Raw genomic sequence first — 20635 nt, forward strand, 5'->3', positions numbered from 1 at the left:
AGCACCCTGCACGGCCGAGCTCGTCACACTGCAGACAGTGCAGGGTCGCTCAGCCCTGCGCGACAGCGGGACGCGCTGCACGGAGGGCTGGGCTTGACAAGGCGTGGAGGGTCCACGCACCGAGACAAAAGCAGCTCTCAAGCCCCTTGTGTCGGGGGTAAGAACGAGGCAGGAGGTGGGCAGAGGACAGACGTGCATGACGGGCACGTCCGCTTGGCTTAATTGCAACTAAAAAGGCGGTGCGTTTTCCACCATTTGGAAGCAAAAGTGGATGAGTGTGCACAAAACCTGTGAACCCCGCACAGGTGTGTGCCAGATCAGGGGCTGCAGGGAACCAGCATGGGGTAGTCTGTAGGGCTCACCACGCGATCGGTGATGTCCATGTCAAGGTGCCCTCCACTGTGTAGCAGGGCGAACACCGAGTCCAGGAGACTTTCTGAGAGGACAACCTGGGAAGTGTGGTCTGACGCAGGGGGCAGAGACATGGGCGCTCCAGGTCCCACCCAGGGGGCAATTACCTCATCCACAGCGTCCGTAACGAAAGCCTGGGAGAAGTTTTAAAAAGCAGGATATCCGTATTACCACATGGAAGATGAGGTATCCGACGGGAACTCGGGATCATCGCGGTCCCGCTGTACAGCGAAATTCAAGGTACAAATGCTTGTATAAAGAGTTAATGCCTGATGAAGACATGTTTCCACAAATGGCTAATTGATGGCTGCACATGATTATAGGATCCAACCAGGAGGTCGTGTTTAGCCCCAGATGACCGACTCCTATAAAATCTCTTACTGACCTACAGCAGTAACAGAGGCTACCGATATCCATAGCCTGCTTATGAGCTTAACGAATCGTGCATCTGCACCCCGTTATCAGCTTAATGAATCATGCATCTGCACCCCATTATAAGTGGAAACTGCATTGAAAGGGTGATCACTGTTACTTTATAAAACACAATCGTTGGGTAGAGCGGATTAAAGAGTAGTGATGTTTTACTGAACAGTATCTAACGTGTCGGCGTGCCTTATCACCACCACTAAGGAAGACCAGTGTTATCACATGCGGTTGCCCGGCCGCACAGAGCAGCATCTGCCGGCGTCTCCTCGGCAAACAAGGAATCTCCTTGAATAAATAGTCACCGCCCGACGGGGGGATTTGCACGTGTTACCCAGTGCTGCAGACGCGGGCATGTCTGAGCCAGGAAGAAGAGTAATACCTACATTTAAATCCAGCCGGAGGTGTTGGCCGTCGACCGGTGGAAGGCCTTTGACCAAGTAATGGATATGTCCTAGTTTTCCAACTGGGGCCACAGCTGCAGAGAAACAAAGACATGCTCTTACAGCGTGATGAACTGCAAACTGAGCACGGTTGTCCCAGGACGTATCTGTATCCCCGAGCATCCCTGATCATGACCTTCCCATTCAAACTCCCCGCTGGAGCGACTGCTGGGAAGAAGTCTATCCAGCTGCTTTCCTGGGACACAAACCCAGAGCCAAGCCACCCTGAGCAGGGATCGTCACACTGGAAACGGCTGCAGACCCCTCCACCCTCCTTGCTGGAAAGTCCCACAAGCGCTAGGGATCCAGAAACATTTTGGAAGGAATAAAGTTACCAGAAACTTACTGTCCACGATGCGAATCACAATGTTTGCGAGGCTGACCACAGTATCGATCACAGGACAGAGCTGTAACACAGAAAGGGAAGGCCACGCTGCGTGAGACTCTTCGAGTGGATGCTGGACCGGACGTGTTATTCTGGACACGTATTATGAATATCACAGATCCCTGAGCGCAGCAGAGAGCTGCTGCAGGGAAGCCCACGAAGATCGCTGTCTGCGCAGGGAAACCTCTTCAAAATACGCTCTTCCCCCTGTGCCCCGACGGGAGGGGGGCCGAGCAGTGGTCATGTCCTGCTACAGCTCCAGCGGCACAAATCGAAGCCTCAGCCTAGAGTGGTGTAGAGTGGTCTGCCTCAGTCAGCCCAGCTGCAAAAGGGGGCCGATGGCTACTGCACCCATGCTTGAGGCACACTAGCCCAAGGGGCTGCCCGCATCATAAGACATCAAGACCCTCTCTGCTAATGACCAGTGCTGGCCCGTGAGGAAAGGCTTCTTGCAGTGCATCAGGGGAACAGACGTCACTTTTGCACACCTCAGCATGACTCCTGTACAGAGCTGCGAACAAGCGAGGTTTAAGTTGGATTTTAGGAAAAGCTCCCTCCCGAGGAGGGAGGTGAAGCACTGGAACGAGCCCCCAGAGCGGTGGTGCAGCCTCCATCCTCGGAGGTGTTTAAAACCCGGGTAGACAAAGCCGTGGCTGGGATGATCTAACTGGGGCTGGTCCTGCTTGGAGCAGGGGGTGGAGGGGATGTGACCCCCTGAGCTCCCTTCCACCCTCCTTGATCCTGTGCAAGCATTTCACACCAAGGGCAAGGCTTCTGCCACTTTTCTGAACAGCGCATACACCTCCTTAATGCCCGCATGGACTGGGCGTGCGTATGGAAACGCAGCATTAGTCCATCCAAAGCGTGAGACCGCTTTCCCTGCATCGTTGCACAACAGGCTTTCTTTTGGAAGATGAGCCTTTAACCATCTCAACGGTCCTTATTCACAGGGTGGGGGAAAGGGCGGAGGGGTCCAAGTGACTTCAGGGGAATGACTCGAGCAACGGGGACCGCTTGCATGTCTCCCTGTTTGCAGGTATCCTTCTGATCAGATCAAACGTGTGTCACGATGCAGACTTACCACTTTAGGCAGGAACTTGATAAGGGCGTTCATTAAGACCTTTTCCACATGGATCAAGCTAAACAATGAGACAGGAGGTTAAAAGTGATGCCTGTTTACACGGGGCAAAATGACTACAACAAGCATAAGAGAGGTCTACCCCCTCGCCAACACCCCCACCCCGTCCTCTGCAGAGAGCAGGGCTGTGTCGGGATTTCTACACGAAAAATGCACTCGGGCCCCACGTCAAAATGACCACGTGCGTCGCTCACGCCTGCGGCACGGTGCAGAGAGGCTCTGCACTTCCCCGGTCAGGCCAGACCCTGAAAGACAGTTACTCATTCACAGAAAATCATCCCAACGTTTAGCCACCCCCAGTGCCAAATAAAAGGAGCGAATGAATGCATTCCCTCTGAACTGCAAGAGTAGAAGTGTCCGTTGCAGGCAGAGCTATCGCACACAGCCAGGGGACGTAGCCGGTATCACTGGCACCTACCTAGAAATGGCCTGAACGTTACCAATATGGGTCTGGCAGTCCTTGACAACTAGCTTGATGCCATCTTTGCCATCCGCTTGCACAGCGACCGCCGCCGTGATGTTCACTTCCACCTGGAGAAGAGGCGTCTCGCCCGAATCTCTGGGAACGGACAGAGGGATTCAGTGCCCTTCCCTGGCAAACGCTCCTGCTGCCCGCCTGCCCCGGAGCCCAGGTGAACGGCCCAATAAAGAGCATATTCATGCTAAAACTGCTTGATTAGCCCCTCGTTATTTCTGAACCTTAAGTGCACCTCGTCACCTTTGAAAAGTGAAAATACAGTTAAAAAGGACAACTGCCTCATTGACCCCCGCCTTCGAGTACCCTGTTAATGAGGAGCCCTAAGGAAGTGAGAAGCGTGCCCTGGTCTGAGGTTTCTCTGACTACAATCCCCTGCTTTCGCACCCCCTCGAGGGAAGATGCTCACCTCCTGCCCTCACCGATTGACACTTTGGTGTAAAGAGTCAGCTCGAGCCCGGGTCCCGGCAGAACCTTTATCGACACTTTGGGGGGAGTAATGTGCACAATTTTCAGCCTGGGAAACAAAGCAGAATGAGAACCAGCAAGTGAAGCGATTGCTGCAGATGCCGTGCCGCGCCGCGCCGCCACCCCACGCCATCCCACCCGCAGCTGGAGCTGCCATCTGGCCTGCGCGAGCTACGTTTGAGCATCGCTTGAACTCTGCTGCATGCTTGGAAGCTCTCCGGGTTCAGAAATGGTGCAAATGAGCACAGAAACTGCCTCAGGGAGCCACGCTGATGCCTGCGTGCTGAACACCCAACCCCTGCCCGCTCTGCTTTGAGAGCTGGTTACAGCGTCTTGCCCACACGTGCCAGAAATGAACTGAGGGGGATTTGCAACGCCTGGGCCATGCCCTGACTTACCCAGTAAGTCCTTGAACCGTGTTCAGCAGACCTCTAGTCTCAGGGAGCAGACGTCCAGCCGCGCCGAGCACACTGTCCAGGGCGCCTAACCCAGCTCCACTGACTTCTCCGAGGAGGTCGGCTTTTTCCACTAAATCTTGCAAAACTGAAGAAAGGACAAAGAGTTCAGAGCAGGTCGTGTGCATTCAGATCCCAGCGGTGCCACGGCCTGCCCGCAGCTCCCCCAGGCCTTGGCTGCCCCGTTTGGAAAAGGGATTTACTGAGGAGGGCTTTGAAAGCCCTGGGCACACAGCATCCATCAGTGCAAGGTAGAATCGGTCACCCCAAGGCTTTGCTCCTGTACGCCGGCAAGTGACAGGAAGGGCAAAACGATTCACTGGATAGTAATAAATCTGGGACATCCCACCCCTACTCCGTTATTTAGCAACTACAGCAATGCTTACACTTTTGTATTACGCTGCCATCCAGATTAGCAATAACCGAGGGATTTTCAAGGACAGCCCGAGATGGCACCAGGACCCCACAAAACAGGAAAATGGCCCACAACTTCATCTTCTTTGCGTTGGATACCTGCAAAAAGCATCCCCGGTTAGCAGAACAGGCTAACAGACATGAGGAGGAACGTGGGGACTCGAACACAGATGTCACTGCAGGAGCAGGGAGCCAGGAGAGCAAATCCTCACCTAAATGCCAGCTTCTCTGACGCAAGGACAAACACAGCGAAAGCGTCTGCTGGTATTAAAGCCCCTTTTCTATCAGTATGTTAAGCAAAAGCATAACACGCGCATTTTAAAACTTTGTTTGAATTTTAGGGACATCCTTACACATGCCATGGGATTCCCTACACGTGAATGGGCCGCGCAGAGAGAGCTCAGATACTCTCAAGATGCAGAATGAACTTCTTCATTGCTCCCACCGTCCCAGTCCGTTCCCAAGGCATTTAGGACAAAACAGAGCAAAACGCACCATTCGCCCTGGTTGTAAAGCTACCCGAGTGAACAGTTACAGAGAAGATCATTTAAGCCATGGTTATTTATGAAACCCTTAAAATAATTGTAACACAACAGGCCCATATAAAAGCCACGCATAACATCACCCGTCTCCCTGTGCTGGTGCGCTGAGGATAAGTCTAAGAGACTACTCTTCGGATCGTCTTGTTCTTACCTTGCCGAGATCTTGGTCAGGAAGATGTATCTCAACCCCTCGTCCTCCTCTTCTGCAACGGGCCCTCTTATATACAAAAAAATTGGTGGCAAGAACAAGGGAAATGGTGCAATTGAGGAAAGCCAAGATAATTGGTTGGGTGTTGAACAAATAACATGTGGGTTTTGATGTCATCCAGTGCAAATATTTCCTTAGAGAAGTGAAAAGTCAGGTAAATTATTGAGCAACATATATCAAATGCAGGGGCCAGCTCCGTGATCCGTTGTTCTGGGGGGCCGGTCCCGCAGAGCCACGTCTCGCTGCTCAGGTCAGTGGGCAAAACAGGGACCGATGCAAAGGATGGCCAAAAAGGGTATCAAACCTTTAAGAAAATCAGCAGCGAGTATTTTTCTGTGGGTTTCCACTGGACGGCATTTATATTAAAAAAAATAAAATCCCTATTTTAGGGGTGGGCGAGCCCCAGCAACGCATCCTCTTGACCAATGCCCGGCCCCGCTGTAGCATTGGAGCCGGTCAATGCGGAGTCTCTTTGAGACCCGGGTCCCTGCCTCAGCCACCCAGTGCAACTCGCCGTGTGCTGAACAGGCAAGGGAATACAGCATGTGGGCTAATGGTGAGCAGCTTGGGTGCAAAAGTCAGGGGGATGCTACGTGTTTGGTTTCTGGATCTTCATGCCACAGGTGCGCTCCAGGGGCTTGTCTTTTCCTGACTGGCCTGGTCTGCTCTGGGGATTGCGGACAAGCAGACCCTGCACCGACGAGCACAGCGTGGAGATTTCCTGCCCGGTGCGTCGAGCGGCAGCAGTGCAGCCCGTGTGCGCAGGCACGTCACCTAGGGCCAGACTCCGGGTCCGGGCGGGAGCGATGTGCTCCCTGCCCTGGGACCCAGTGAAGAGGGTCCTTGGAGGAGGGGGCAAGCACTAGCTGGGGAACTGCTTAGATGGAAACTCTTCATTCGATGCTTTTGATGACAAACGCGACTGCCTCATGGGTTGTTCTCTAACTGAGGGGACCTTCCAAAAGGGCACTGTCTTGGACTTAATACTTTGTGCAAACTTCTCGTGAAAAGACAGGTTTCCAGGAGATCAGCTCAGGTATCTTTTGTCACATGCTAATTCCAGCCTTGAATAGGGCATTATCTAAAAGCCAAGGGAGGGGGGCACAGGTACCAACGCACTTACAGTGTTGTCATTGTCCCATCAACTGGATCCGTCGGTCACCTCAAAAGCACAATGGGTTCCTGTGCTGGCCAGATCTTGACATTTGATAAAATAAGTGTACGCCAGCACGACAGTCTCATGTTATCGCCCCATCGCGTCCACGCCAGGCTATGAAAGCATCAAAACAATCAGCAAGAGAAGAGCGTAGCCAAAGCCCTGTGCAATAGTGGGCACTTCCCTTGCAAGGCATCTTTCCAACATGCTTGTATCTGGGCTTCCTGCCAGCGGCAGGGCTACGGCAGTCCCTTGCTTCATACACAGTGAAGATGATGTTGAGGCCTGCGCCCAGCTCCACGGTCCTCCAATAAAAGCACTCTCCAAAGCCCAAAGAACAAGAAATTAAAGCATTGCAGGAGGAAAGCAATACAGGGGACTGTTTAAAGGGAAAATTACCAAATGGTGCAGCAGGCAGTGTGGGGCCAGCAAGCAACTCTGAAAAGGACATTTAAGGACAGATACATTCAAGACCTGACAGGACAAGGAGCAATGGGCTCCAGTCACAGCAAGGGAAGTTGAGGTTGGGTATTGGGGAAGACTCTCACCAGGAGGGAGGTGAAGTGCTGGAGCAGGCTCTCCCGAGCGGTGGTGGACTCTCCATCCTTGGGGGTTTTGAAGACCCAGCTCGACAAAGCCGTGGCTGGGATGATGCAGTCGGGGCTGGTCCTGCTTGGAGCAGGGGGTGGACGGGATGTGACCTCCCGAGCTCCCTCCCAGCCCTCCTCGTCTCTGATAGCACACGAAAGAGGAGCGTTAGACAGCTAGGACACAAGTGAGACAAGAGCAGTTGTGGCAAACTCACGGGTGAAAAGAAAGACTGGAATCCTTGACAGAAGATGTTTTGAGGTGTTAGGAGCATGTGAATGGTATATAATTCAGCTGTGCCTTGCACAGGGGACCTCACCAGCGTCCGTTAGGGTTATATAGGCTTGGCAGAATTCAATTTTTATTTTTTTCCTTTCAACAGATAATATCAATGTTTACTTTTAAGCATTTATTTCAGGGTTATTCATTAAAATGTTCAGGGTTGCATAAAATTAGGGCTGACAGGGGCAGACAATTTATTAAATGATAGTATACTATTCTTATAGTGCAAGTTAACTGCTTGGCATGACAAAAATAACGCCTGTAGGACTGCTGCCAGCTGAGCGCCAGAGCTGCCCTCGGTCCCCTTGGTCCCCTCCTCTCCTTTTGCTCCCAGTCCCCTGGGGTTTCTGGGTGTTGCAGTCCAAACCAGAGTCAGCGCGGTGCTGTAGGCTTGTTCGCCCCGACATCACGCACTCCACCGAATCCAGCCAAGCCTAGTGTTATGGGGAAGGCAGGGTAGCGTTGCACCTTATAGACTAACTAAACCGGAGATGCACATAAGCAGCAGCAAACGTCACCAGCTGATCGTGCATCCAGATCAACGAGCCCGAAGGCCGGCAGTGATGGGGGGCAGACGTACAGGGACACACTGCAAACGCAGGAACTGTGGTGGCTGCACCGATGTCAGCAGAGCGATCTGGGTGACATCAGTGCCACCCGAGAGTGGCATCTGGTCAGAAAGGATTTGAGGGCCCTTCTCCATCAGTGAATTGGGCACAGAAGGAGAATAAAACACGCTCGCTCTGACTTCATAATAGCAGGTAGAGGGGACCTCTGTGCTGCACCACTGCTGGAATGTGTCCACAGGGCACTAAAGGACCCTTCAGCTATACCCTTTGCAGCTCAAGGAGCAGGGCCTGGATGGGATCCTCCAGCCTCCAAGGACGGACTGGAGATGACAGCCCGCGCCGCGAAGCAATCTGCAGACGGGGCGGGCGGCTAATGCTGGGTCCTTCGCACATCCCCAGCTCCAGTCCAGCAGCACCAACACCCGCACCCAGTGATACACGTAACCATTGTGCCAGGCGCCAACATTTGGGAGTGCACCAAGTGATTTGGGGCCAGTCAGCTGGGTGTCACCTGGGGCTTTCAGTTCGATTTCCTTTTTTCCCCCGCGAGGTCACGAAAACGTCATTTGAAAGTTTTTCTCCTCCTAAGCGAATGCAAGTTTAGATGACTTGATTTTGCATTACTTGTGGCAGGGACAATAGTGAAGATCTTCAGGGCTCTTCTCTTTTATTATTATTTTTTAGCATTGAAAGTAATGGGAAGAGACGACACCGCAACTCCCACCGGGACACATCACCACACCGCTAAGCCGCTCTCTTCAGTGCTTTGGTTTTTTTGAGGGGGCCGATTTCTTGTGAGCGTTACAAACTGAATGCCTCCTGTATTTGGTAATGAAGGCAGGATAACAATACTAGTGTTCATAGTTTGCCTCTCCAGGCATTTTCTGTGACGGTTAGCAAACACCTGCAACAACCCTTTCAAAGACCGTCTTAGTTCTGCATCAGCTACCGGCTGAATGATGTCTGCTGAAGTATTTGCAAATGCTTATTGTGAAAGCAGAGAGCACCAAGTAATTTCTCCTTTCCATGCTTTACCGTAGATTATTTTTTTCCCTCCCCTGGGGACAATTTCTTGTAAACATGTGCAAAGACCTTTTCAACATTAACCTTTTAATTCTATAGCAGCTCCTGGATGAATGAGGTCTATTGATGTTTTTGTTGTGAAAGCAAAAGCCAAAAGGTAATATTTATTATATGCAAAGGTGGTCGCAATCGTGGAATACCGTCTCGCTGTTCTGTGACCGTGAACAAAGCTGCCTAACAGAGTACTGCCCGATTTCACTTGCATGATTAAAAAGCCCCCAAAACAGGCATTCATTTTCCATACAGCTGCAAGCCAAGGTGTGCAATGCGCTGCAGGGATTGTACTGCTCCCCGGTGCCCCCAAAACCCAAATGACCGCCTGCACATGAACGGTGAGAAAAGCCACAAGCTATACTATCGAGTCCCTGTCCCCGTTCGTTGAAACACTTTCCTTCATTATTGGGTTTCTTTTAAAGCAAATTTGGACATTATGGGGGCACTTTTAGTAAGAAGGATACCCCTTCGCAAAGTGATGGCATTAAAAAAGGATGATTGCAAGCTTGGAAGACCAGGAGTTTTATGGGACGGTGAAAATGCAGTCAAAGCATATGAAAATCATGTAACACATGGGCAGGCACGGTTCTTTGGGGGGACGTGGTATCTTTGATTAGACCACCCAGGTCGACCCCGCTCCGGTTGGCGTCGCTGCAGGCATCAGACGCCGTATGGAGCAGGCCTCAGAAGTGCCAGACCCTTTCTAGACTCGCGTCACAACCAGGCCAGCGATAAAATCGTGGCAGAGCTCGCGATTCTTGTGAATGACTCCAAATTTCCTGAGGAGAGGGTCGGGATGAGGAGCGCCAGGCCAGGTCGGAGAGCATTGCCCATGCTGTGTGTAGACACGACTGCTCGGCGGTGCTGAGCCCCCAACCACCTTAAGAGCCACGTACGAGAGTTAAAACCTCGATCGAAGAGAGACAACACAGCAATGCGGGGAAGGAAATGAGAATCTTTTATCACAAAAAGTGGAAGCCTGTTACCCACAAAGCATTGCCGCTCTAAACTCTTGGGAAGGTTAATACAAGCGATGACCAACAGCACGGAGAAAAGGGCACGCGCACACCCACTGGATTGCACTAGAGACAGTAGTTACACGCCACGCTCCAATTATCGGGTGGCCTTTTCGCTTTAGTTGTAGTGTCAAAATGTCAAATAGAAAAGCAAGCAAAATGCACAAGGCCTTGCCGTTCTCTCTCGTCCTCCTCCCGGTCAGACCTACTTGACGCGCACGTTCAGCACCAGGGCGCCCTGACAACGAGAGAAACAAAACACGAGCATCAGTACCGAGCTATTTCGGGGCTGCCACGGCTGCAGGTGGATGGGACAGAGCACGCGCCCCGTACCTCAAACATGCTGATCTCGGTGTGGCTGTATTTCAGGCCGAACAGGTAAGGCAGGGGCATCCCTTCTCGCAGCGCCACTGGAACGGGAGCAGAAAGCCTGGTTAACTGCCTCGAGGAGCTGTCAGTGCTCTTCGCGCGCCCTCTTCCCCATGCACAGCTCCTGCCGGGCGTGCTTTGCAATCATCTACGAGGGACTCCTTTTCCCAAATTCTGGTGCACACTAGCCCTACGCCCAGCACCATTTTGCACGCCAGGCCCTGGCCCGACTCCCCAGAGATGCTCTTTGTGACCTCAGCAGAGCCCTCAGGAGAGCCCGTGCCACCGCCGGGAGAGGCCGGAGGTGCTAGTGGTCGGCATTTGCGAGAAGGTAAGCAGCTTCCAAAATGAAAACCATCTCACTGCCCTTACCGTTGAGTGCTGGCACGTATGCAACCTGAATAATGTCCGCCAAAAATCCTTTCAGTGGTGTCTCCTGAAAGAGAGCTGAAGTTATTCAGTGATCTTTGTAATCATGGTGGCCACAAGCAACATCGCCTCGTTTGCTCTCGTTAACTCTCCTCTGACTGCCCCCGCTAGGCAGCGGCCCAGACCTGAAGCACGCTGCACTATCCCTGCAAGGGTGAGCAGAAAACTATGAAACAGGGAAGAAAAATGCCTAAAAAGACATCCACGACTGATTATTCCCACCCCCATTTCTTCTACCAGCTCTAATGTTTCCTTCGGCCGCGACTCGTGGTCATTTCACGTAACGGGGGGAGATCACGGAGCGGCGAGGCCGAATAGATCAGCTCCTCGACAAACCGCAAGGCCTGCCCAAAACGTTTCTGCACGGACATCATCTGAGCACCAAGTAAGACCTGCATCCCTCCCACGCTGCGTGCTGAAGTCAAGGTTTGGGCGGGGGAGCGAGGAAACAAGACCTTGCGGTGCCCGCGCTGCCGATGCAGGAGAGATTTGCATCGCGGCGGCACGGCAAGCATCGGGGAGGGTGATGGATTGGGCCCCAAACTCCCAGGGATGAGCGCGAGCGCATTCATCAGAGGGATCCCTTCCCGGTCGTTAATGCTTCGTGGCAAACGATGCGATGGTTTTGCCGGTTAGTTTGTCACTAGCTTCAGCCGCGCAGCTCGCAATACCGGTTTGATTTATGGCGCTGGGTTTCCTTAAAAGGAAGCCGCTGCTAGGACCGAGGAGCGTCGGCCTGGGCTCCCCAGGATGGATTCCAATAATAGGCATTTTATACAGACACGTCAGCACGCAGATTCATGGACACAATTATTGTGTGGCATTTGCATCGGCGGTTCCCGGCACACACCGCTGAACTCACGTCAAAAGGGCCGACGGAGGAGGAGGACAGCCCCATTTTATACAACCTGCAGGAAGAGGAGAGAGGCGGTTTCACTCCCCCTGCATCGCACGTCTCCGGAGGTCTCCTTCCCCTCGTCCGGCTGCTCCGCTCCCGACGAGGGCCCGATGTCTGGTCCCGTGGCCTTTGGGAAGCCTGGGACGTGGCATACTCCTGATTTACACCCGTGCCAAGAACACCTGGCTGCTTTTGCTTACCACACAGAGGAGGAAGCACGCTCGTTAACTTAGCATAGCTCCTGTTCGCCCTTTCCCTTCCCGAGAGCTGGCCCAGAAGCAGGTCCTGTGTCTCATGAACATTCATTCCCCCAACCTCAACCAGCGCAAGGAGGCAAAATCTGGGCTTTTTTAACTTTTTTTTTTTTTTTTTTTGGAAAATCATTGGTTTCAGTCACTCAAAACCCGTGGTTTCAGTGTTGTCTTTTTTTTAAAAAAATGATTGCAACCATACTTAGGCTTAAATTTGGCAATGGCAAGTCATCCCCGAACAGAAAAGAGGCTGGTTTCCTTTGGAAAATGAAAAGCTTTGATAATGTCATCTCTTTTTTTTTTAAACATTTTTGAGACAAAAAGAAAGGCAGCTGAAGCAGAGCCCTGCGCTTGGGCTTCACCGCGCTGGCATTTACTGGGGGGAAGACGACATTTAATCCCGGACCTGCTCTCCTGGCCAGCTCAGCCCGGCTGCGTTGGGACGGCGCCCAGCTCCATAGGAGATAATTATACATTAGGAAATAATGAATATCGCAGAGGAGGTGTGGGAGGAAGAGAAACCGAATCCCCTTTTTGTTCACTTGTCATTATGATTTCCTCATCGTCTTTTAACCCCAAAGTGTCAGGACTCACTCCTGCGAGCAGCCTACCCTCCCGCTGCTCGCGATGCTTTTCCTTCTGCTCCAAGGGAGGCAGCAGACACACACCAAGATTAGAGGCTCGCAAGGAGGAACCGTGGAAAGAAATGCTGGCAAGCCAAGGTACCTGTCCAGGGCGACGGAGATGTGCAGCTTCTCTTCGCGAACAGAGAACTGGGTATCCAGATTGATGTGCTGCCAGGGAAAGAGGAAAGCGAGCCGGTATCAGACGTCGGGGCAGCCCTGCACGAGGACGGCGAGCCCGATCTCTGCCCATGCACACAGGGATCGGGCTAGATGGGGCTTCACAAGGGGTGCAAAGTTGGCAGAGAGAGCCCCGCACCCCCTGGTCCCACCCTGCGGAGACCCAGGGACCCCGCGGGTGAGCTCTGGACGGACCACAGACGATTTCCACTTACAGTCTCCAGGACGAAGAGGGGATCACGGCTGTCACTGGGGTCCCCAGAGAGGAACTCCATGGTGGCAAAGAGGTGCAGGAGGCTTTTGTCCTCTTTGATGGTGACCAGAGGTGGTTTTGTGACTCTGAGTTCAATCACCAGGGGCTTTGAGGGAGGCAGCGACTCGGAGACCTAGGAAGAGTCAAAACAGAGGCCAGGCAATATCAGTCCCTCAAGCGCCTAGAAAGGAAGGCGCCGGACTGGGAAGTCCTGCAGGTCCCCTGGAGCTCTGCTGCTTTGGGGGAAACTCGTCTCCTCATCGCCCCGCTTCATGCAAGCACCAGATCCCTCCCTTTTCCCCAGGGACGTGCAGGCCCTCTCTGCTGCAGGGCATTGCACACTGAGCGCACGTGCACGAGAGCAAGGAGGCCATCGGCTGCTGGTGTGCAAGCCCGCAGGCCGGCACTGCACCCGCTGGCAAGGGAGCCCTGACGCCCCGCGTTAAGACACCTGGCAATGCAAGTGAAATGAATTTGTCGGGCAGCGCGTCTCCCCAGCGCTCGCAGCCAGCGAAGGGAGAGCAAGCCGAGCTCGGGAAACCAGCCAGGGCCGCGGGACGCTTGGAGTGTTGCATCTGCATCTCCAGGAGCCCCTTGGAGGTCCAGGGGAGACCCGGACTGAAGTTCACCCACCTCTGGGAGCAAGGAGGCGAGGGTGGCTGTTGTCAGCGGGGGGAGCTCGAGAGCCTGTCGGGAGGACACAAAGAGGTGGCGCGTTAAGCAATGAAAAGGAAGGGTGCAGGTGGGGAAGAGAAATCATCCGAGAGGAGGAAAACCATGACACCACAGGGGCAGAGGGGTGCTGTGAGGGAGCGCTGATGGGCTCCCACCACCCTTCTCCCTCCCGGACGTCGGAGCCTGCTTTGGCCCCAACCCAAGTATCGAGCAATCCTAGGGATGCTAAGTTACACCGGCTGCATCCCCTGGCCCACGCGCTGCTGCCTCTGCCCACCCCTATGCTGGGGAAGCCGGGAGAGGGCACAGGCCGGGCTTATGCCCACTGCCACATCAGGTATCCCTTGCACAAGCTGCCCCATTTTAGTGATAACAAGCAGCTAAAATTATCCCCAAGTGCAGGGTATCGGGGCGTAAGCGTGGTGTGCGTAGGGGTGTACGTGTGCAGCTCGCCTGAAGAGGTATCAGGTTTTTCAGAGAAAGCACTAGACCAGGGAGGATGCGGGGCGGGGGCACTGGGGCCGTCACACCCCGCCTTTGATTCCCGGTTGACCCCAAGTTTCCAGCCGCCTGCCCAGCAGTGGCAGCAGCATTTCTATTCAGGCAGTCACTTGACATCATGGCTGAGGTCATCATCTACCTGATTCCTACTAAACTCTTCATTCCCCAGGGGTTAGGACACTCTCTCCTTTTCAACAGCCCGGATGTCCCATTTAAAGCTATCCTTTCTTCTGCAGTTCTGCTGTCTACGAGCTGCTCCTGGTAAGGCAGCTCCGACTTCACAGCCTTGCAGACTGTTTTTAGCCCTAGCTAAAGCCCTTAACCCAGGTGTGAAAATAGCTTTTGCATTGTCAAAATGCTAGATTTTGTCATACGAATCTGAAAAAAAGAGATGTACACTTAAATCGAATAAAACAACACATTTTGATTCTTCTTTGCCTACTTGGTCATGTTTTCACACCTAATATACGAAATAGCAAATTAACATGCATTCCACGGCAGTTCCATTTGCTTTTGCTTCAAATTTAAACTGATTAATACATCCCAGGGGGCTCTAGCTTATGAATAAAGTCTCTAGTTTCTTTCTAACTGGAGAAAAATATATGCTGAGCTGTATGTGATGGGGCACCTGCACCTTTGCAAAGTCCTCGATCTTCCCCTGGCGCCAGAGGTCAGAAGCAGATTGCTCACCGGGTTGTCCGTGACGTTCAGGTCGAAGGATGCTTGCAGGAGCGTCAGCTCCCCAGCCAGGAGATTCGCCGACAGGACGATCTGGGTACCAGGCTCTGTTTTTGGCAGCAGGGAGGCCAGGGCTGGTGGGTCTGCAGGAAGGTCGACTGGATCTCCACCCTGGTGCTGGAGAATGGGCTGAAAGCACAGGTGGAGATACCCATGTCACGGGTGAGGCTCAGCACCAGGGGGGTGGAGGGATGGCTACAGGCAGGACAAGTGGCCTCGTGGTGAAAAACGTGCCGGGCAATAGCCTCCGTGTGAAGAGCTGGATGGAGAAACTGTCCGCTGCACATCTCACAGCCCACCGTCCTGTCCCGCACACCCCAGGAGGTTTCTCGGAGGACCACCCCACAGAAGAGGGGCCTGCTGGCATGCCCTGGCGACGGCACTTACCTTGAGATGCAGCTCTATGAAATCTTGGCTTATGATCGGCGGGCTCAGCAAAGTGAACTGGATGCTCCCCAGGGCACCGAAGGGCATCTGGGCTGCAGAGAACAGACGGTGCGTTGCAACCCGCTGTGGTGGGCACTGCAGCTCCTGCAGACCAGGGCCGTGCAGCGCAGGCGCGACTGAGGGCCGTTTGCAAGGAAAGCCGTCCGGCGCAGGGCTGCCACAGGCAGGACCCACTCTGGTGGGATGCAGCCCCCAGCACACGTGCCAGCTGGAGGCCAGACCATGTCAAGAGGACACGGGATGCCTGTTTGGCTTTGCAAATGCCAGGTTGTTTAATAAAGCACTTTAGCAAAGAGCTCCATGGGCCACCGGGATTGCACAGCGAGGGCCGCGTGTTGCACACCCCTGCTTGGGAGCAGGAAGGGAACCGCACGCAGCCGCACAGCAGCATCCCTCCCAGTGCTTTGCTTAACCAGGGAGGCTAATTAGCACCGGTGAGCAGTGGTATCAATCAGCCCACCCTGTGCTAATTAGCCAGCTGCCAGCATTGCACAGACGCGACTCCACTGCCGCAGGCTAAGAGGCAGGTTGCACGGAGCCGCGGCGCTTGCCGGGCTGGAGCGCGATGTGGCCATGGCCTGAGGAGTCTGCAGAACAACCAGCTACCTGCTGAGGTCCCAGGTCAGGGAAGCATTCAACAGGCTTAATCTGAAGCATGTGCGACTTCACTGGGACTCGAGCATCTTTTCAGTGCTAAGCTCGTGCTCAGATGCTGTTCCCGATAGGGACGTCTTCCTGAAGGAGGGGCAGTGATGGGGTGGACCAACTAAGGCCACCGGCACAGGATCAGGGCCTTCCCTGCACCCTTGCGGGTCCTGGACATGTCTCGAAGCAGTGGTATCTTTCCTGCTACAAGTGCACGAGCCGGGCTCATGTTGGGCTTAGTCCCATCCGGCCTTTTGCTCGGTCTCCATAGCCCGGCTGTGCCGGCAGGCGTTGGGTTTTGGTGGGTTCATTCCACGTCATGGGAAAGGGGGATAAGAGGAAGCCACCAACTTACCCATCATGGTGTCAAACTTGGCGTTCATGAGTTCAAGGACGGCACCCACCGCTGGACACAGCTGCAGAGTGAGAGGAAAGGAGCAGCTCTCATGAGACGCGGGCAACGCAGAGGTATGAACTCCCGCTCGGGTGAACACCTTGCACTCCTGGCTGCTGCAGCGAGGTAGGTCCCTGCAGCTCAGCGTCCGCCCAGCCGGCAGCATGGCCGTGTCGGACAAAGGAGGCACCTCCTACCCCTGTGCTCGCTCTGTTTTCCATTTCTTTCATATCACAAGGTGCAGGGATAATGCGCATGCACGTGTGCGTGTACACACATCCGTGCAGCGAGTAGAACCAAAACACACACTGGTTTTACAAAAGCCAGTGCTGCTTTAAAGGCCAAAGTTAAACAAATAAAACTTTCACTAAATCCTAAGGAAGAACTACTCCCGGGAGGAACGATGGCCAACGGGGGATGCACGTACTTGGACTTACCATGCCTGGCATGACTTTCTTAAGGGTGCTATCCAGAAACTTATTCACCATTTTGGGGAGCATGCTGAGCAAAGACAACAAAGCGACACAGTCATTAGAGAGGTTCACAACACTACCAGTCCAGGTCCCCACCCCAGGCTACGACTCCGAAAGAGCAAAAGCAGCAGCATTTCCCAACTGAAATATCTTGTTTTTCAATCAAGATCTTTCCTGCTTCAGCCAATATATTTTTGCATCAGAATTCCTGCCCCCAATATCACTTGTTGCCCACGGGCACAAATGTTTGGGCAATTCACCCCGGACAGGCAGGCGGTGCAGGACCTGTGCCCAAGTCACGTCCCCGCCGCGCCCACGAACAGAACGAGGTCATCGCTGTTTTTGTGCAGAATCCGGCTCTGGTTTTCAAACCCATGATTTACAACGCGCCCTGGACCTTGAGCCGGGCACCTAGCAAACATTACGGCATTATTCATACTGGCAAACCTAGTGCACGTTGCCCTTCTTTGTTCTCGATGGCAGGAGCCGCCCTGACCACTCACTTGCTGGGAAGGTTGGTTTTAACACTGACAATAGCAATCTGGCAGTTCTCAACGCTGAATTTCGGGCTCCCCGAGTCGTCCTGCGACAGCTTGTTCTTCGCGGTCATGTTCGCCACCAGTGAGATTTCCATATTGCCACCTATGAAGCTGTGCAGAGCAAAATTCAGTCAGGTCAAGGCATGCTCCGGGTTCGGGTCCCGGCGTCCTGCACCCCGACCGCTCGGGGATTAGCCTCAGCGGGCACCAACCCGGCGATACAGAGCAAGCCTGGCTCCATGGCCAGAGCAGCTCCCCTTTCCAAGCTCGAAGGATTGAGCGGCACCCATGAGCAGCAGCGCTTTTTAATCATGACCTTTGAATATTGCTAAAAGGGCGCAGGGAGCTGGAGGGGGGCTGTCATAGGAAAGGGAGCTGCAAGACTGAGAATAAATTGTGTATAAAGTGAGACCAAGGTGGCTTGCCTTGCTCCAGTTCCCCTAAATTGACCTATTTCTCACTCCTTTTCAGGTTGTCTTGCTTGATGGAGACCTGGGATATTATATCCACCAGCTGGAGATGCAGATGTAAGACCTATAACTGTGCTGTGCTAAGGGGATCGCGGATGAGCCAAAATGCTGCATGCACAGGGGTAAGGGCTGTGCACCCGGAAGCTTGCAAAGAAGAGTTTTTCCAACTATTTGAGTTGATCTAATAAAAGGTGTCGGATTCACCCCCAAAACCGTGTCTGCCAGGGATGAGAGCAGCTCATCGTGTCGTTTGTCTGATGTGGACCTTCCGGGGGGGGGAGCAATGCACCACGGGGTTGTACAAAATTCCCAGTTCACACGACTCGCCCGAGTTGAGCGCCCTCCCGCATCTCCCGCTCACCTTCTCCCAGCAATGGTTATTTTGGTGAGAACGGCCATGAACAGCCCCGTCCCCGGTACGAACGTCAGGGAGATCTCCGGGGGCTGCAGGTCTTTCACCATCAGCCTAGGCGAGAAAGACAGAGGCAGCGGAGCAAGGGAAGAGGGGTTAGCAGAGCAGTAAGTCTGTCTACATGCCGTGCAATGGGGCTGGCCAGGAAACAAGCCTAAAACATCCAAGTGCTGTGCTGACTCCGGGTTTTTGGGCCACACAAGAGCTTCTTTAATCATTTCCCCCCAAAAAATGAGGCCCAGGAGGGAGATCTGCTGCAGAACAGCAAAAGGTTTGTGTGCAGAGCCAGGCTGGGTCTGCCACGAGCCAGCGCCCCGAGTTTTCCTACGTAGTGACCAAACCGAAAGGATTGGGGAAAATAAGGGGTCCTGGTTAAATTGAAGCAGAAACGTCTTAAGGAAATAAAAACTTGTTTTTTGGGCCCATTCAAAACACTTCAGGCAGAGGGTGTTTGTACCCAAAAGCTTGCAAAGAACAATTTTCCCAACTATTTAGTTGGTCTGATAAAAGAGATCACACATTTACCCAAGGAGCCTTGTCTGCCCATTTTACCCCACACATTTTCATTCAAAAAAGGGACCCGGCGCTACGTAGGGATGCACGCAGCACCCCTGCCGTGGGCGACCCTGGCCCTTTCAAACACCTTCACACTCGCGCCCCCCGTCTCTGACACCGTTCGTCTCCGGGAAAGCTCCCGAGGGGGCCACGCCGCGTGCCAGGACCTTGCACATTGTACAAGCCTGCTCCCAAACTAAGCAAGGGCGACAGGATTAATGTCTGCGCCGCTTTGAAGTAGCGGTTCTCGTGCTGCGTTGCCCCCCGGTTACACCTCCGCTTACTTCTGTAGGGAAGCGAGGCTTATATTACCGGCACGCCGCTTGCCATTGAAATCACTCCTCTTGGTGGCTTCAGATGCATTTGCTGCTTCTGCCTTTGGGCGGACGCTTCCGTCCCGAACGCTTTTCCCCACCGTATTTCACCATCAAAGGATGCACAGCTGCAATCTCCCACTCACCCCGTGATGCCTTTGATGGGTTTAGCTCCTGGCTGCTTCTTTGACGCGGCTTCTGCCAGTTTCTGCAGCACGTTGCTCTCGGCCATGGCGGTGGTGACGGCTGGAAGGTTTCCACAAAACAAGCCGTGCTCAGAAAAGACCCCTCGTCTCCGCAGGGAGGAGGCCGGGGGAGCGCGGGAGGGCGAGGGGAAACTCCTCGCCGCAGGTCAATCATTCGTGGCCCCGGGATTTCTGCCCCGGTAAGCGTAGGTCTGAGTGGAGCAGCGGGTGGGGGATTTGCCCGGGGACAGCGACTAGCAGTGTGTGCAGTTGTGCTCCGTGCGGGCTGCAGCCCATTTCTGCTGCCCGGGCCGCTCAGTGCCAGATGGGAAATAGCTTTTATTCAACGAGCCGGACTCTCCAGGCTCCCACCACACAAGAAAACCCCAGACTGCCTAGGACACCATGCTCTGCTGTCCCGACAAACAGGCCTTGCAGCTTATTTTACTGCGACGCACCCCAGCGCAGCACGAGCGCCAGGGCCCAGTCCCCAGGGGCTTAAATGTGACGCGTTCTGCTGTTAAAATGCAACACGCGGCTGCCGCCTCATCGACCACCCGTGTGCTCAACTCACCTTGATCGATCGTTTCGATATCGATCTTGAGAACGGCCCCGGGGGCATCGGTCCCGTGAGATGAGACCAGCCAGCCACAGAGGAAGAAAACGCAGCAAATCCTGGACCTCGGCAGCTCCGGCATGGCGCGCGATGTCCCAGCCGGCAACGCTAAGCAGAAGTTTCAGCCAAAATGAGCAGGAGATCGTCAGCCCCTGATCTCTTGACAATAAAAGAAAAGTCGAAGTTTTGTGGGGGGCGGGAGGACCCATTTAACACCTGTGCAAACTGCCTCGTCCCTCGACCTGGATCTGAAGGCAGAGACCCGAGCTACTAGACCCACCCATGCCCACAAACACCTAAGTTATCAGGTTATTTTCCCAGGGAAGAAATGCACTCAGCAAAGAGAGTTAGCACAGGATTGCCCTTGTCCAAATGGGCATGCGTCTTGCTGCGCGTAGGCCTGTCACATCCCCATTGCCCCTGCAAAAGCCAAAGGATGGTAAAGACCCTCTGGCTTAACAGTCAGATGATTTTTAATTCAGTAAAAAGGTCTGAGACCAGCCAAAGGCTGTACAGACCCCACGGCTCTGCCTCTCCACGGCCTCGCACGGCGCCGGTGCACCAAACTAGCGTGCTGCCACCAGCCTCGGCGTTTCCCACCACCGGAGACTTCGTCAA

The 20635-nt window shown here is 53.8% G+C and overlaps 2 protein-coding genes across 4 annotated transcripts in view; one reads left to right on the top strand and one right to left on the bottom strand.

Moving 5' to 3' along the window:
* The window catches only part of LOC102569209 (bactericidal permeability-increasing protein), an 80792-nt gene extending 62645 nt beyond the window's left edge, over positions 1 to 18147 (top strand). For all 3 annotated transcript variants that reach the window (XM_059713114.1, XM_059713113.1, XM_059713115.1), the window contains one exon: positions 17937 to 18147. In XM_059713114.1, coding sequence (XP_059569097.1) covers positions 17937 to 17996 — 60 coding nt within the window. In that variant the 3' untranslated portion in view covers positions 17997 to 18147. The remainder of the gene's footprint in view (positions 1 to 17936) is intronic.
* On the bottom strand, positions 9970 to 20170 carry LOC106738810 (BPI fold-containing family B member 6). The gene is made up of 15 exons (XM_014596870.3): positions 19976 to 20170; positions 19363 to 19462; positions 18297 to 18401; positions 17430 to 17576; positions 16891 to 16954; positions 16415 to 16475; positions 15355 to 15446; positions 14920 to 15096; positions 13687 to 13740; positions 13016 to 13186; positions 12724 to 12791; positions 11711 to 11756; positions 10792 to 10855; positions 10384 to 10460; positions 9970 to 10288 (listed from the first exon to the last, which is right to left on the bottom strand). The coding sequence occupies exons 1-15, from the start codon at positions 20097 to 20099 to the stop codon at positions 10256 to 10258; spliced, it is 1383 nt and encodes a 460-aa protein (XP_014452356.2). The 5' UTR covers positions 20100 to 20170; the 3' UTR covers positions 9970 to 10255.
* Between the last annotated feature and the right edge of the window lie 465 nt (positions 20171 to 20635).

The sequence above is a fragment of the Alligator mississippiensis genome, chromosome 9 (genome assembly GCF_030867095.1).
Source record: "Alligator mississippiensis isolate rAllMis1 chromosome 9, rAllMis1, whole genome shotgun sequence".
NCBI lineage: Eukaryota > Metazoa > Chordata > Crocodylia > Alligatoridae > Alligator > Alligator mississippiensis.